Source organism: Sphaeramia orbicularis, chromosome 17 (genome assembly GCF_902148855.1).
Source record: "Sphaeramia orbicularis chromosome 17, fSphaOr1.1, whole genome shotgun sequence".
Lineage (NCBI taxonomy): Eukaryota > Metazoa > Chordata > Actinopteri > Kurtiformes > Apogonidae > Sphaeramia > Sphaeramia orbicularis.
In genome coordinates this window covers 52412857-52430430 of record NC_043973.1, presented here as the reverse complement: position 1 = coordinate 52430430, position 17574 = coordinate 52412857, and the positions used below count along the sequence as shown (strand labels likewise).

The 17574-nt window shown below is 34.2% G+C and overlaps 1 protein-coding gene across 3 annotated transcripts in view; it reads left to right on the top strand.

Moving 5' to 3' along the window:
- The window catches only part of LOC115436789 (disco-interacting protein 2 homolog C), a 300991-nt gene that overhangs the window by 208761 nt on the left and 74656 nt on the right, over positions 1-17574 (top strand). For all 3 annotated transcript variants that reach the window (XM_030159721.1, XM_030159720.1, XM_030159719.1), the window contains 3 exons: positions 5818-5909; positions 11959-12069; positions 15362-15485. In XM_030159721.1, the coding sequence (XP_030015581.1) occupies positions 5818-5909; positions 11959-12069; positions 15362-15485 (327 nt within the window). The remainder of the gene's footprint in view (positions 1-5817; positions 5910-11958; positions 12070-15361; positions 15486-17574) is intronic.

Sequence of the window (17574 nt, the reverse complement as noted above, 5' to 3'; positions counted from 1 at the left end):
TGTACAAATCTTCCAGTTCGTACGAAATATTGAGTTTGTAGACATTCATGGAGGGAGCATGTCTACGATGTCCAGATTTCGTACAAACAAATCATTCATAAGAATCTTTGTGACCTAGGCATTAGCGCTCTTTGCTTCAAAATGACAACATCTGGTTTCACAAAATGAAGAAAAAAAAAAAACAGCCACTTTTGGTCCGTTTTTCCATTTCTGTCAGGTAATAACTTTATTTTTTGTTATAAGAAAGAGAAAACAAAATCAATCAGTTTTTTTAAATTTGGTTTATCTGTTTTGACACTGAAAAAGAAAAACACCTTGGAATTAAATGTTAATTTGTCTATTTTAAAACGAAAATCAATTAACCACTAGTTGTTCTTTTGTTTCCGAAAAGAAAATCCTATTACCAAAAGATACACTGTCCTACATGGATTCACAACGTGCTCGTAATTTCGAATGCACAAGTGGAAAGGATCATCCTAAAGACAGCACTTGAAGGCAGCATTAATCAGGACAAAGAAACCCAGAAATACAAGAACTTCCAGACTTTTCCTGCTTTCATGTGCTGTGGGAATTGTGGTAAATACTAGTTACAAACTTTAAAATTGCACCTGAATGCCCCCTCAGTTCTCGTAGCATATTCAGTTTGAAAAAACAAAACAAAACCAAGTAACAGGTCACGATAAATTGTGTCAGCCATTTTTCATTTTGCTACGACAACAAAAGCACTTGAACACAACGCACTGGTAATTTTGAATTCACAAGTGGAAAGGTTAAACTTCCTGACAGCCCGTGAAGGCAGCCTAACTCCACAGGGCATCAGCTTTCTTCGCGTGGTCGTGGATGAGTGTGTGTCAAAACAACGTAATGTGTGAGAATTAAACTCTGGGCTGATGATGAGTCGATATGAGCGCTCACCAGACTGTGAAATGTCTTCAGCCAGCGCTCAGGAGTCGTCCACCGCCGGGACGATGTCATGGTGAGGCTGTGTGCGTTGTTGTGAGTGTGTGTTTGCGGTGCTGATTTCAGATCTCCCTCAGTATCTGCCTCTTATCGCTCATTCCTGTGGCGTCTCCTCTTTGAAATCGCCCGACAAGGACAAACTTGTTTTGTTTCCTCTTGTCAAGCCGTTCTCTGCCTCTGGAGAACAGACGGAATCTATGATACTGAATTCTCCCGCTGTCCTTAAACTCAACCCTCAGCACGCTGCACTGCAGATAACCCCTCGCCACAGGAAGAATATACGTGTGTTCATACAATACCAACAAATCACTGTCAGTGGACATGTGGGGTTTCTGTTCAGCATGACGACCACATTCATCCTTCTTTGTGTTTGAGTGTCTCTACTTTTGTTTTCTGTTTGTATCATCTTCTGTTTGCAGTTTTCATGTAAAATGCTTTATTTTTTCACACAATGTATTAACCCTTTGGCGTCTGAGCCTTTTTTGGCCATTTTTCAGTACTTTTGAATTTGTCTTTATATACTATATAACGAAATGTTTACTATACCCATGTTTGGTATCCTTTTTTTCAGCACTTCATCTATCTCATCTGTCTATTATTTTTTCATTTTAATCTACTATATCAACACAAAAGGACAAAAAACACAAAAAATATAAAATCCGATTTGAAAAATGTATGTAATTTATTGTATAAATTACACAGAGATGCTTAACAAACCTTTTCATAGACTTTAAAAGTGAATATTGGTTACAAATACTAGGAATATAAAATCAAAGTTGTAATAAATTAAAACTATGCTCAAATATTTGACATAAAAGCATATCTTTACATAGGCGTTTTCTCCAGTTTTTGGGTCATATCCAATATTTTTCTCATTCACAGTATGACTTTATGTCTAAACACTTCCAAGATACAACTTTTTGAAATTTTGATATCAAAATGGAATATATATTTGAAAAAAAACAAAAACAAAACTGGAGCACCTAAATGGTTTACCAAAATGTAGACTACAAAACATGACTTAACAAAAATGAACAGAATAATCAATAAAATGAAGAAAATGATCAATCAAATGAACAAAAATTAACAGAATTATCAATAAAATGAACAGAATTATCAATAAAATGAAGAAAAATTGACAAAATTATCATTAAAATGAACAAAAATTAACAAAATAATCAATAAAATGAATATAAATTATATTTTATGTTGGATATTCTTGTTTCATTCTGTTTTTGTGTGTGTGTGTGTGTGTGTGTGTGTGTTCAGTAGTTTTAGTTTTATTCTGAAGTCACCTTTAGTTGACTTTCCATTTAGTTCAAGTGTTACTTTGAGTTTTTTATTGTATTGCACTGGTGGTAAAAGATAAAATATTTTAGTGGTGTTAATATAGTTTTGTTTTTTTTTTTAACTGACAAGCAGCTTATGTGTAAATGATACTTAATGTAAACAGGTTTCAAAAATTACTTGTCTTTTTATTGTTGATTGTAATACATTTTGTTTCTGAAATAAGGTCACATTGGGTCTAATTGGAAGGGGCGGGGCTTCAGCTCTGTTAGTCTAATACTAGACTCCTGAATATAGAGTTCAAAACATGACATTAAAGTAATAAAAAATGATTTTGAAGCCCCTGAAACCTTGACAGAATATGCAGAATGAATTTGTCCATTGCTGCCGTGGACCATCTTTGTCACTGAGTCTGTCAGTGGCGTCTGGATAATGAAGCTTCCCCCTGTGTGGGACGTTATTTGGCCTGTAAACACGACCTTCCAAACACACATTAAACTGAGAAGGCTTTGACTGTCTGACACCCTGATTTACCGACCCTACAGAGTTTTAATCAAAGCCGAGGACGACCACCAAAACTCATGGTCAAAATGCAAATGGAGGACGCTGGAAAGGAAACCAGAGCTATAAAACCTGACCCGAAACTTAAACTCCATACATCTGAGTACAGAGGTGTCAAACTCATTTTAGTTCAGGTTCCACATTTAAGCCTACATTTGATCTAAACTGGGTCGGACCAGTAAAACAATAACCTAATAACCTATAAATAATGACAGCTCCAAATTTCTCTCAATCACTATGTTGTAGTGCAAAAAAAACACGTTAAATTATGAAACTATTTACATTTAGTTTGTTAGTGTAGTTTTATTTCAAGCACATAGAGTCGTCAGATAACAAAGAACCATACAACATGGTCAAGCAAAATTTGAAAAAGTGTGGGAAGAATTATAACTCATAGACTCCACCCCCTTTTTACAAACTAATAACTAAATAAATTCCACTTCCTTTGCTTTGTTAACACAATTTTTTTTCTAAATATTTTTACAATAACACAAAGCATCCATACAAACCATTCACACACTTTTTAGTCACCTCACACACAATCGGATTTGCATAATCAACCTTTTTTAACATGAACTATAGTATTTATATGCACTTTAAATATTTACTACAAATGCAATCATTAATAAATCTGATAATATCTCCTAATCATGATAGTCTGTATTAATTAATTAATTAATTCATTCATTAATTACAATAATATTTTATGCATTCTTTTGTATTCTAACTAGATATCCCCTCATTCAGATAATGTTCTATATTTTGTTATTATACTGGATTTATACATCCTTTTAAATGCACAAATCGAAGAAGATATTTTAAAGCTTTGGTCCAGATTATTCTACAGATGGACCCCTCTAACAGAGTTACACTGGTTGTTATGTTTGTTCTACACTTTATTTTCTTTATTTTCAATTCCTTTAACATTTACAATCTATCCAAGCAAAAAAAGATGTCAATAACCTGAAAAACAATGAAATTTATGAAGAAGGAGAAAGAAAAAAAAAAAAAAAAAAAAAAAAAAAAAAAAAAAAAAAAAAAATATATATATATATATATATATATATATATATATATATATATATATATATATATATATATATATATATATATAACCACAGTAACAGGCAGAATATTGTTAAAATTGTGCTTAATTTTCAACATTTCAGGTTGTTCATATTTGTTCAGATTATTCACATTTTAAAGGATAGTTTGTAAATGTAAATATTTTCATAATCTAATGTAATTTTTTGCAGTAAAACAAAAAGAAAAATGTGGAGTTGTCATTTTTTATGGGCAAAAGGTGATTTAAAAAAAAAAAAATCACATTCACATTAAACTAAGAAGAAAATTTGGAATAATTATTTATAGGTTATTACCCCGCCCCCTGGAGGGGAGGCAAGGGGTATTATTTTTGGTTCCGTTTGTTTATTTGTTAATACTCTAGCAGCAAAACTATTAGTTGAACTCATAACAAATTGGGTTTATTGATTACCAGTGACCCAGAATAGATGTCATTACATTGGGAAAAGTAGGTCAAAGTTTAATTTTTTTAGGAATTTTTTTAAAATCTGTTTTTTCTCCCATTTGCTTATAATGGGTGAAATTTCACACATCTGTAAAAACATCGATTTTGTTTCAGTTTTCTTCAGACTTGCCACATATTTAGAGGCAAGTGATATGCTGACATCAGCAGATCCATAGACATGATGACATCAGCTGGATCGATGCCAAAATAAACTACAATAAGTGTGAGGGACAGGGTTTGTTGTGCCTGGAACCACTTGTGTTATTTTACTTGAGATAACAATTGGGCTACATGTGGACCCTGAACTAGTTCAACACCCTTTACTGTTAATATCTTAGGTGTAATTTTCATGAATTCATCCCACAGGCCAGATGGGAACCCTTTGCGGGCCGGTTTTGGCACACGGGCCGCATGTTGGACACCCGTCTTAGTAGCAGGAAAAGTCTGTTATGATTCTATGACCTACATACATTTCTAATGGTGTTTCCTCAACTCTCAGTCTCTACTCTTCTACCTTTCTTTGCATTTACTCCTTTTTTTCCTCCGTCCTGACAGTCTGGTTCCCCCAAGGGCCTCGGCAGCTTTCTCCATCTTCAATTCATTAGCTCTGACAACATCAAAAAAACTCATTTAGTGTGAAAAACAAAGAGGAATTCACGCTGGATCGCTCATGCATAATATCTGCATCTGCCAGTTTGAATTAGGAAAAAAAAGGAGACAGAAATGGACTCTATTGTTGAGCGTTTGAGCATTAATGAACAGGCTCCACGTGGCAGGAAAATGAAACTGATCCATTAATGGTTTAACACGTCACACATCCACGGATATTCAGACGGATCCTTTAGCAAGTCATTTTCAGATGAGCTGAAGGATTGATTCATTTTGCCTCAAATTGGATGAGCTCTGATAATAACGAACTCCATCCGTTTACTTTTATTTTCTACAACGGCGTATTAGGGCCACATAAGAAAATAAAAACGCTTGTCACTATGAGAATAAAGTAATAAAATATCCAGATAAAACCTGTAATTTTATGAGAATAAAGTCGAATACAAAAAGAGTCATGATTTTACAAGAATAAGAATAATATTAATATAATATTAATAATAATGTTTCCTTCCATTTACCAGAACGACCCTGTAGAACTTTAATTATTAACTGATGTTCACTGTTCAGATCACTGTATATGGATCCAATTATCCCACATTCATGAGGTTTGTTGGATATTTTGGACTCTGATGATGATGATGATGATCACCATACCATTGGACTTGTTGGGTGAAACATATAAAAGTTCAAGTCTTTTATCAGCGAGTGTCGTGTCGATGGGTAATTTCTTACATGTGGAGACTCATGATGTCATGTTTTGTTCCATAAACCTTATAAAACATCCGACAAAGAAATGAGCTTTTCTTCTTTTTGAGGCTTCAGTGTCTTGGATGTGTGTTGTGGTTTCTATCATATTTTGTCTCTGCGTGCAGGTAAACTGTGGTCCAGGAGTGTGAAGGTGGCCTACAACCTGTTACACAAACTGGGAACCAAACAGGAACCACTGGTCAGACCTGGAGACCGGGTGAGTAAAAGGGAAACACCATGAAAAAACGGACATAAAACTAGAAAAAAGAATGCATCAATCAGTGGTTTGAATCACTGCATGCTCCTTTAGAAGGGAAATAAGACATGAAGAGATAACTAAGGACTGGTTCATCAAGCCGTGTATCACTCGTTCTTTTCATATTCAATTGAGAATCCACAATCGGAAAACGAAAAAATGACTTGTTATTGTCCTTATTCGTGTATAGTTTAAAAATCAAAAATCAAGTTGTTTTTCATTCTTTCAATTGTACGCACAAATTAAAAATTGGAAATAAGCAAATGGACCAAATGTGGGGTTTCATGTTGACATTTTTGATATCTGATTAGGTATGACCTGGAAGTTACTGAACTTTATAGGTATAATCTAAACTTTAATTTAGACAACATTCAGGCTATATAATGTCTATAATGCACCTTTTTGGTGTCTGCCTCTCAGTTTGGAGCGTCTTTTCGGGGCCAGGCAGGTGAAGAAGTCTGTCCATTTTCTGTTCGGCCTGTTTTCTGACTGTGACTGTGTCCGAGCAGGTTGAAGCGTATGTGGTCACATGATCACGTCACTCAAGATACGCCCTCTCAAATATTATATCCTGCATTTTATTCGAACTTGATTTTTATTAGGAAAAGTGTGTGGTGTTTTAATTATAATGAAATATATATTGAATCATTAAAAATATTTTTTATTAGTAATCTTTTTTTTTCAATTACTATAAAATTTCAGGCGACCCCATTTGAATTCCTGGTGACCCACATGGGGTCGTAACACCAAGGTTGAAAAACACAGAACTAAAATGTTGATATTGGGGCTGATATCAGGTCCTAATATCAGATCAGTGCAACCTTCCAGATTACTCATACAATGGTGCACTTGTGCTGTGAGGTTCTACAGTTTTCTTATTTATAGAAGTATCTGAAAGTCTGAATGTGGACATGGTTTGGATCATCAAACTTTAACTTTACCTTTGACTGATGTGTTTTTTTTTTTAATATACTTTATTTTGATTTGTTTTATCAACAGATAATACAACACAGAAACTAGGGGTCACTGGTTGAACACAAAATATTTAAATGACAGACAGCAGTAATTAGGCATTGTTTTGTTTATAGTCCAGCCTTTTTCTCCAGCGCTTTATGAAGATCTGTTTCTTGAGGTAATAAGTCAGTCTATCCATAGAGTAGATTTCCTCTATTAGAGCCACTGATCCTCTTGACTGATGTGTTTTTAGTGTCTGTTCAGCCCCTTTAACCCATAAAGACCCAGCGCTACTTTTATGTCAGTTCCCAAGTGTTTTTTTTCCTCTATATTTAACCTTTCTTAAGTGATTTGTCACCATTTATTGTAATATTATCCTCTTTACTTTGTGTTTTTCCAGTAAAAATCATGTATTTTTCTAAATTTAATTCACTGAACATGTAGATGTTGATAAAAGCTCAGATTAAAGTTGAAGGTTATTATTATAGAATCATTTGTCCCATCTGCCGTTAAGTTTTTAAACAGCCTGTAGCCAAGCCTGTTTGGAGCAATGCACCAATAACTATGATGACTTATTGATTTATTGATTTATTTATTGTTTTATTGTATTTATTGAATTTATTGTATTTATTGTACTATGTGAGATTGATTGTTTTGGTGATATGTGAGATATGTACACTTCTGATGCAAATTAAATTGCCCTTTGGGGACATTAGAGATTTTTCAGTTCAATTCAGAAACAAAGAAAACTGAAGAAAAAGTGATTTTTTCTGTCCAATCTGTCATTAACTGAACATAAACCCAGTGTGTCCATCCACTGTCATTGATTCAACTCCATGGGTTTTACTGATGAATCAATGTTGTAGAAGATGACAGTGTTTCCATGGTAACTACGGAGCCTCTGAACATCCAAATGGGTCATATCTGATGACCATGAAAAGATGAATAACTGTATTTTACACCAATTATTTACATGTATTGATAGGATTAATGGATCAACAGGTATTCGACAGTTTAGATCAGTAGATGGTTTTGGTCGCTGGTGGATGTTTGGGTCTTTATGGGTTAAGTGGACTCAGCTCAGACAGCTGGACTCACATCAGTCCTCTGTTGTTTCTGTTAATTCCTCTGGTATTAAACATCAGAAAAACATGATGTCACCTCAGTGGACTTCAGACCGCCGTTACTCAACACTTTAAAAACGGACACATGTGCACTCCTTCCTTCCTCTGCCTTCAGTCCAATCATCACATCCCACTCGGGGCCTCTTTGCTCCACAGCCAAACATAGCCAAGTGGAAAAAGGCTCACACATGAGAGTCCACATGTGTCCCCCTTCCCCTGGTCCCGCTTTCATCTTTATTTAAAGCTTTATTTCCCGCTCGGCTGGAGACAAAGTCATGACTGGCTCAACTCCAGACTCTGTTTTTTTTTTTTTTTTAATGTATTTATACTGTATATCTTAGCCGGAAGGGTGTGTGTTTTAATTACAGTACAACTGGCCTCTTTACTGTAGCTGTAATAAGTTACAATTACAGTGTTGTTTTTATTTATTCCAACAGAGGAAGGCATCTGGCTGCATGATTACAGAAATGAATTTTACTGACAGTGTTTTCAAAGCTGAGGAAACTTAATTACTCTCAAATGATACAGGGGTTGTTTCTCGGTGAAAAGACGTCAGGGGTTTGTAATTCGACAGAGTGAAACAAACTCACAACACTTTGGGGGAAATGAGTCTGGTAAAGAATGGAATACAGAGCAGATGATAACTGACCTGGGTTTGTTTCAGAATCAGAATATTCTTTAATGTCATTGTTTATTCAGTGAAATTTCAGTACAACAACATGAATAAAAAACGAATATATCAGAAAATAAGAATAGAACGAATATAAAATGACAAAAACTAAAAAGTAAAATAAAAAAAACAGAATATAAAATTTAACAAAAAGTGAAATAAGAAAATAACTAAAAGAAAAAAATAAAAATAGACAGAATATGAATAGACAGAATATTAACAATATTAACAGTAAAAAATTGTGCATGTTAGAATAAATGAGGATGAATGAAGATATTTACTCAGTGTGATATCAAGTAAAATAATAGGATAATAACCTATAAATAATGACAACCCCAAAATTTTCTCTTTGTTTTAGTGTAAAAAAGTAATATTACACAAAAATGTTTACATTTACAAACTATTTTTACAAAAAATGTGAATAACATGAACAACCTGCATATTGTTGAAATTACACTTATTTGTCTTTATGAAATTTCAGGTTGTTTATGTTATTCAGATTTTTTAAAAGATGATTTATAGATGTAAACATTTTCATTATGTAATTTGACTTTTTTCCTTTTTTTTTTTTTTTTTTTTTTTAAATACTGGTCCGGCCCATTTGAAATTGGACTGTATGTGGCCCCTGAATTAAAACATCAATAACAGGTTTTTACTGAGTCATTAAAAAGCATTAAAGGTCATTAAATAGATTTTGTGAAAATTAAAGTCTTAAATGGCATTAAAAAGCATTAAATTAGATGTCCAGAGGCATTAAAAGATTAAATACACTTGAATGGAAAAAAAGCATTGTTAGTCACGATTTATTTTGATTATATGAACATTTAATAATTTTGAAGAATAGTGTGATGATTGACAGCCCGAACCCTTTAATTACCTATTGTTTAAAGCCAATACACAAAGTCACAACACCGAATGCTTGGAATGCAACGTGCTGTGAACATGCTCATACTGTGGTGAAAGAGCAGAGGGAATATTAGCAAATGTCGGAAAAATGAGAAAATCCAAGTTTCAGCAGAAGTGATTGGAGGAGGAACTATTCTGAACCTGGTTAAAGTCTGTGGATGGAAAACTGTCATAAAACTATATATAAAACTATCTGCAGTTGGACATGGGCATTAAATGTGTTTAAAGTGGCATTAAAAAAGGGCATTGAAAAGCATTCAATTAGATTTGCTGATACCTGTAGAAACTCTACTTATGAAATTTCAGGTTCATGTTATTCAGATTTTTTCAAAGACGATTTATGGACGTTAACATTTTCATTTTGTAATTTGACTTTTTTTTTTTTTTTTTTTACTGGTCCGACCTATTTGAGATCAAATTGGACTGTATGTGGCTCCTGAACTTAAACATCAAGAAAATAATGTCAAAATCTATATTGTAAAGCCTGAACCATTAAATCATTGACAGAAAATTCCAGTTCTTTGAAACTGGAGCCTTTTTTGGTCCTTCTGAACAACCAAAAAAAAAAAATAAAAATTAAATATCAGTTTCCATGTAGGAGTTTCAATTTTATGTCATATTTGATCCATCAGGTCTCAATGCTCAAATATTATTATTTCTGAACAAACAAAAACATAATATAACACAAGCATGCCTAATAAATTGCTAATTCCTTTTCAAAATTGTCAAAGTTCTTCCTCCTTCTTCATTAATGACAGTCTTGTAGTCTCACTGGAAAGGCCTCTGGTGAATGAATTACTCCCCCTGGTGGATTATCCGTGTTTTGCATGTATCTAATTGTATACATCAGGTTTTTCAAGAAAAAATATCACACTGATCATGTGGAGGGCTTCAAAACTCATGTATCAAATATGATAGGTTTGGTGCTATAGGGTTAAATATGATCAATTAACAATCTTAGATGTAGAATAATGATTTTTTTTATATACAAATGCTTTAAAACAAACAAAGAGAACGTCTTTTTGTAGCAGAAAACTCACCAGTATCTGGAGGGATGTGGATAAAATCTGCATCTGAATGAATTATGTTTGCTGTATTTATGTGCATCCTTTTGCAAACAGATGCAGATGGAAATGTGGCCTGGACTCACAGTGGTATTGTGAAACCTGAGCGTGTGAGCGAGGCCTGCACATGTCAACATTATCCCTGTTAAAGCTTCATTACGCTGCCCTCAGTCACTCAGGTGCTCTCAGCGTAAAGCTCCAGCCCTTCACTATGCACACGTTACTGTACGGTCCAGTATATGGAAGCTATTAAGCAGCACTTAGGCCCGAGTTCACCGTTATCATCCCAACATGCAACTGGAGCTGAGCTGGACGCAACATGGAGATAACGCCGTGCCGTCATAGAAACATGGTGTCCACGGAGACGGAGACAGATAGACGCCTCCAGCACAGAAAATATGTTTCAGGTGTAGATATGAGGCAAATGCGGTGAAATGAGACAGAATGAGGCACTTAATTTCCTCATGAAAACCAAAACAAAAGCAGATACACATCACAAACAGGGTTGTTAAGGAGACCAGGTCCAGACAAGCCAGATGTGGGACAAACAGAATGTCTGCATGGGACGGAGTTTTCCATTTAACCTACATATGACTAACATACATGAGTAGAACCACCAGGATGTTTGGACTCAGATCGACTTCACATTACTCAGCATGAAAAAAGTTGAGTAAGAGATGGCACAGATGTTATTCGCTTTAAGTCGTAATCAACAACTGAAGAAATCTGACAAAAAAAAATTTGCAAAATAATCAACAAAATTAGCAAAAATAGAATAAAACAGTCAACAAAATGAACATAATAATCAAAAAAGGAACAAAATACTGAACAAACTGAACAGAAAGTAACAATAAAGGAATGAAATGAGCATCAGAATGAACAAATATATATAAGAAAAGAACAAAACAGTCAACAAAATGAACATAATCAAAAAAGGAACAAAATTCTGAACAAAAAAGTAACAATAAAGGAATGAAATGAGCAACAAAATGAACAAATATGTATAAGAAAAGAACAAAACAGTTAAAATGAACATAATAATTAAAAAAGGAACAAAATACTGAACAAAATGAACAAAAAGTAACAATAAAGGAATGAAATAAGCATCAAAATGAACAAATATGTATAAGAAAAGACCAAAAAAGTCAACAAAATTAATATAATAATCAATAAAATTTCTAAAAATTAACAAAATCATCAACAAAATTATCAAAAATGGAATAGAATAGTCAACAAAATAATCAGAGGTCACATCGCTGTCATCTATTTATTTTCTCCTCTTCTACCTGTAGGTGGCGCTGGTCTTCCCCAACAACGACCCGGCGGCGTTTATGACGGCATTCTACGGCTGCCTCTTGGCCGAGGTCGTCCCTGTGCCAATAGAAGTACCGCTGACCAGGAAGGTAAGACCCCAGACCCCGAACCAGACCCTGACCTGGAGTTTGAACCAGACCCTGAACCAGACGCCGAACCAGACCCCGAACCAGGCCTTGAACCAGACCGTGAACCAGACCCTGACCTGGAGTTTGAACCAGACACTGAACCGGACCCCGAACCAGGCCTTGAACCAGACCGTGAACCAGACCCTGAACAGGGTTTAATCCAGATCCTGCTCAGTGTAACCAGACTCTGATGTGGATCTACACAGACATGTTTCATTACCTGTTTGTCAGAAGAAGCATCTTAATGTAGACAAAACACTGAATCACAACTGAACACACAGGACTAAAATGAAGCTTTTTTTAAAAATCAGAAACAAGTTTTCTCTATGAATATAGGTCTACTTTATATGGACAAAAGTATGTGGAATCAGGTGTTTCTTTTCTAACAGGGGTCTGGGATACAAAACAATAACGACTAATCTAAGAATATTGTTTTATATTGGGATAAATATCGTTACATTGGTTAGTTTGGTTTAAATTGTTGTATTTGCTTCCAAAATGCCTCAGAGATGGTTTGGACTGAATTTCTCTCAACATATAGTGTAAAATAATATTGATGATCTGTCTAAATATGAAGAATATAAAAAGTAAGCAGACATTTGGATGTTTAACACTTTTAATGCTTTTGTAAATGGAATCAGGGTTGATTTAATTCAGGGTTTTTTGTTTTTTTTAAATAAAAAAATGCACAAAAATACTCTGGCAAAGTGTAAAAAAAATCTACACATTTCTGTCAGTATATTAAAGTTATATAACACCAAATAAATCCAAATTATATTAACCATGATACCATTGTGTTTGTCTGTAGTTGTGAGTTATATGCTCGTACTAAGCTCTGAATAGTTTAGGACCTAAATTCATCAGTGATCTCCTGACCCAGTATGAACCCACCAGACCCCTCAGGTCATCTGGATCCAGTCTGTTGTCAGTTCCCAGAGTCAGAACCAGACACGGAGAAGCTGCATTCAGCTTCTATGCTCCACATGTCTGGAACAAACTCCCAGAAAGCCTCAGATGAGCTGAAACACTGCATTTGTTTAAATCCAGGTTAAAGACCCACCTGTTCTCAGCTGCATTTGAATAGAGTTTTTATTCAGAAGTTCAGATCTGCACTGTTTCTTTTAAGCTTGAAGTTTTTTTTCTTTTTATGCTTATACTTTTTATTGCTTCCCCTGCAGCCCGCTGTACTGCATTTAATGTTTTATGTAAAGTACTTTGAATTGTCTTTGTACATGAAATGTGCTATATAAATAAACCTGCCTTGCCTTACATATGCATACACATACAGTATACCTACATATATGTAAACATCTGTATGAGTCCACATACAAAACAATCAGTCTGACTGCATACTAGGCTAAAATCATGTGAACTAAATTGAAACAACATAATTTGGAAAATATTTAAAGCATCCAAGTATGTTTTTCCAATAATATTATAAGTTAATGAATGGTCTTTCAGAGTTTACTGTAAAGAAAAATCCTATTTTTTTTTTTTTTAATTCTAGTGAATCTATCCATTTTTAAACAAAGTTTTTCAATATTTACTCCTGATTTTAATTACACAATTTGTTAATAATTAATCAGAATTGCACACTCTGAGGGCTACGTACATGTGTAAAGCAAACATTTCATGTGTTTTTCCCCAAGATTTTAGCTCACATTTTTTCACAAGAATAAAACCCTGATGTCGTCTAGAGTCACATTAAACACACATTTTCATTACTTCATCTCAGTGGAACAGTAATTATTTCCACTACTGTACGTGTTTGTATTTGGAGTCTGTTTGTTCAGCTCCAAAGTGTCTTCAAATGAGTTAATGCAGGTTATTTTTACACCATTCATTTGGAGCATTAGTGAGTTTAAAGTTGACGTGCAGTAGAGTCGTCCAGTTTTAATTCACACCAGCCTCGGCTCCTAATTCTTCACTGGAGGATTAGATTAAAACATGAGTCATCAGAAGCTGCTGTGATGAGTCATGCTAAGCTCTGGAGACCAACATGGGTTCAGTTCAGCCTTAGTTTTCTGTTCTATCTTTTCATCATGGCAATAAATCCTCTGACATGTGGCTGGATTACAAAACAGATCAGGGTCAATTAATGAAACACTATCATGTGTTAAACTACCTCTGTGTAGAAGGGGGGTGTGGCCACGGGGGCGCTGGGGCAGGTCCTAGCTCTGCCCCCCTGTGAAATGCCCTGTCCACAACAAAAACTGGAGGGAGAAAATGGCTTGCCACTATATTTGCCTGAGCTGAATGCCCCCCCCCCCACCTCTGTCAACCATGGACCACAATAATCTTCTGTTCTTGCAATAACAATGCAATATTTATTCAATATTTATCCAAATATAAATGCACTATTTTTATATAGACTTCAGTTCATAGATATACGTACTGTTAATATTGTGTGTATTCATTTTTAAACTTTTTTTTTAAACTTTATTTTTCTTATTTTACTACAAACATGGTTAAACATACATAACGCAAACAGCAGGATCAGGGAGTCACAACTTACAAAGGAAAAATAATAAATGAGTACATAAATAAATATGCATTCTCACATAGTGTAAATGTGTATATAAGTGACACCTGATTAAGCAGGTAGCATTTTTGAAGTTACTGAGAGTTCACTTTTTCCAGTATCCTTCTCCTACATTTTTTGTATCCTCAGATTATAGGTAATATGGTCCATATAATGTAACTGAATCACAATATTTATAAAGGTGTCCACAGAAGGGCCGTGTTTTTGAAGCCTGCATCTCATGATAGCTTTCTTACTGGCTGCCATGAAAATCTGTAGTAAATAAGAATAATTTTTATTTAAATCCCCTGGAGGAAGTCCAAGGTATAGTGTGGGAAAAGACACATTAACCTCAAAGCCTAGAGCTTTAGAGATTGTTTTGTGTATTCATATTTTATGTCTATTTTTTAAATTTTTATCCAACTTTAGCTCTTATTTTACTTTTGTAGAATTTCATATTCTATTTTCTAGTCTTAGTTTTAGGTTTTTGTAATATTATTTTTGCCCTATTATTTTCTGAAGTATTGCTTTTTTTATTATTATTAATATTGTTGCACTGACTGGAGTAGAACTGTACACACAATGACAATAAATTCTATTCTATTCTATTCTATTTAGCGTCAAAAATTTTTCTTAAACCAGAAACTGAATAATGATATTTGTATGTGAGAAACATGACCCTTGTTCATCAGTCTCAGATCGTTAACTGAGTGTTTTCCTGTATGTGTTCAGGACGCTGGCAGTCAGCAAATCGGCTTCCTGTTGGGCAGCTGTGGAGTAACGGTGGCTCTGACCAGCGACGCCTGCCATAAAGGATTACCCAAGAGTCCCACCGGAGAAATCCCACAGTTCAAAGGTAACTCAGACACTCACTGGCTGTTTCTGAATCCCCAGGATACTTGGTCATGACCTCCTCATTAATAAAACAAAACGCATAGAATAAATGATACCATTTCCAGAACTCAACCACAACTAACTGACTATTTTTCAGAAATTTTCTTAACAATAAGCCTTTTTTGCACAAGTGTACATGAAAATAGAAATGTATACACAACGAGACATAACATCAACAATAACAGAATAAAGAAAAAGGTGAAAATGAAAGAAAAAGAGAAAATAAATTAATATTCCATTCCATCTGCTAAGCTATGTAAGGCTAAATCTACCCATCTCTTATTTTACCGTCATCTAACGTCATAGATTTCATATATTCTTATTTTTTTAATCATATTTCAGAGAAGCTGATTAAAAAATAAGATGATGCATCATGTTATCATGCAGTCGATTAGTAAAATGGATTCTCTCCATTGCATTAATCAGTATCATTTCAATCTATGTCAAATAAAACTCTTGTGTAAATTATACTTAATTCCCTTTTTCTTTTTTTTTTTAATTTGTGTTATACTTTTTCTTAATTATTCCTGTTACCTGCTGGAGGGGGCGTGGCTGAGTTTGACTGACAGCAGCAGGTGGTTTAATCACATTCAGATTAACAGTAGCTAAAGAAACCAGCATCATAGCTAAAGAAGCCAGCGTTATACTCTAAAAACGATTAGAAACAATGCTTTCTAAGATCTACTACCCAATAATGTGGACTACAGCTACTTCTAAATGTGCGGGACAACATCTGCAGGTACATTTATACTGTTTTTTCTAAAGCTAATCGGCGAAGTACCGTTAGCTTGTTAACAGATGTTAGCTAACGAGCCTAATTAGCATCGCCTCTTTCCATGTAATGTGTAAAAAAAAATTTTAAAAATTAAAAAAAAAAAAAGCAACTAGCAAAATAGGAAGGCGAAAAGAGAGGGGCATGTGTTTTTTATCGTGATTTCAATAAGAAGGAAGCTTTGGCAAGGAAATGAAATGAGTGTTGTGTTTGTTGCGTAGTATGTTGCTAATATCTTGCTATCTTAATTCTCATTGACATTAGCCTGCTGTGACGTAAGAACACAAGGTTGAATGAATAGAAGCAAAAACATGGACATGGTGATCTTTACCTCTGATTTTTAAGTGAAGGAGAAGTTAATAAAGCGCGACTTTCACAGATTTTTCCAGTTTAAGTATAACAGTTTAGATCTGCACCCATTCTGATATGTTCTAGATATGTAAGAAGGGATTTAAACGGGGAAATCATGATTTGTTTCCCCCCTGTGTGTTTCCATTAATAGAATAAGAGTGTCACAAAAATAAGATGTATTATAGTAATATTTAATTTCTCTGTAATACTGTAGTTCAGGTTTAACCTTGTCAGTATAACAGTTTTTAGTCCGGACCTGGTCTGATGTGGTTCAGAGGTTGTTTTGTATTGTCACAAATTAAATATTTCATAAATAATCTAGTTCAGACTGGACCCTTCACGGTCTAGTAATGTTAATCTGGACCCAGTCTGACAGTGTCTACATGTGGAAAAATTTGGAGAGCACACTGAAATATTTACTTTATGCGTGTAATGTAAATGAATACAGGTTTCACCAAAAAAGAAACTATATTTTAAGGTAATTTTCAGCCACACAAGGATTGTTGAGTTTAGATTTGACCTCTTTAGTTAGTTATGGCGTTTTTAAATTTAAATATATATATATATATATATATATATATATATATATATATATATATATATATATATATATATATTTATATGTGTGTGTGTGTGTGTACATATATATATATATATATATATATATATATATATATACACACACACACACACACACACACACACATATATATGTGTCGAGGTCCAAAATGGAATCTGGCCCGATTCAGAATCGGGCCGGCCCAGAATGGAATTCTATTCTAGGCCGGCCTAGAATGGAATCCTGCTGCTATAATGTTATTTTTATACCATGTTTAATGCAAATGATCTAAATTATTACAAAAATGAATACATGGAATTTGCAAATATGTGAAAAAAAATGAAACAAACAACATTTTAATTGTAAACT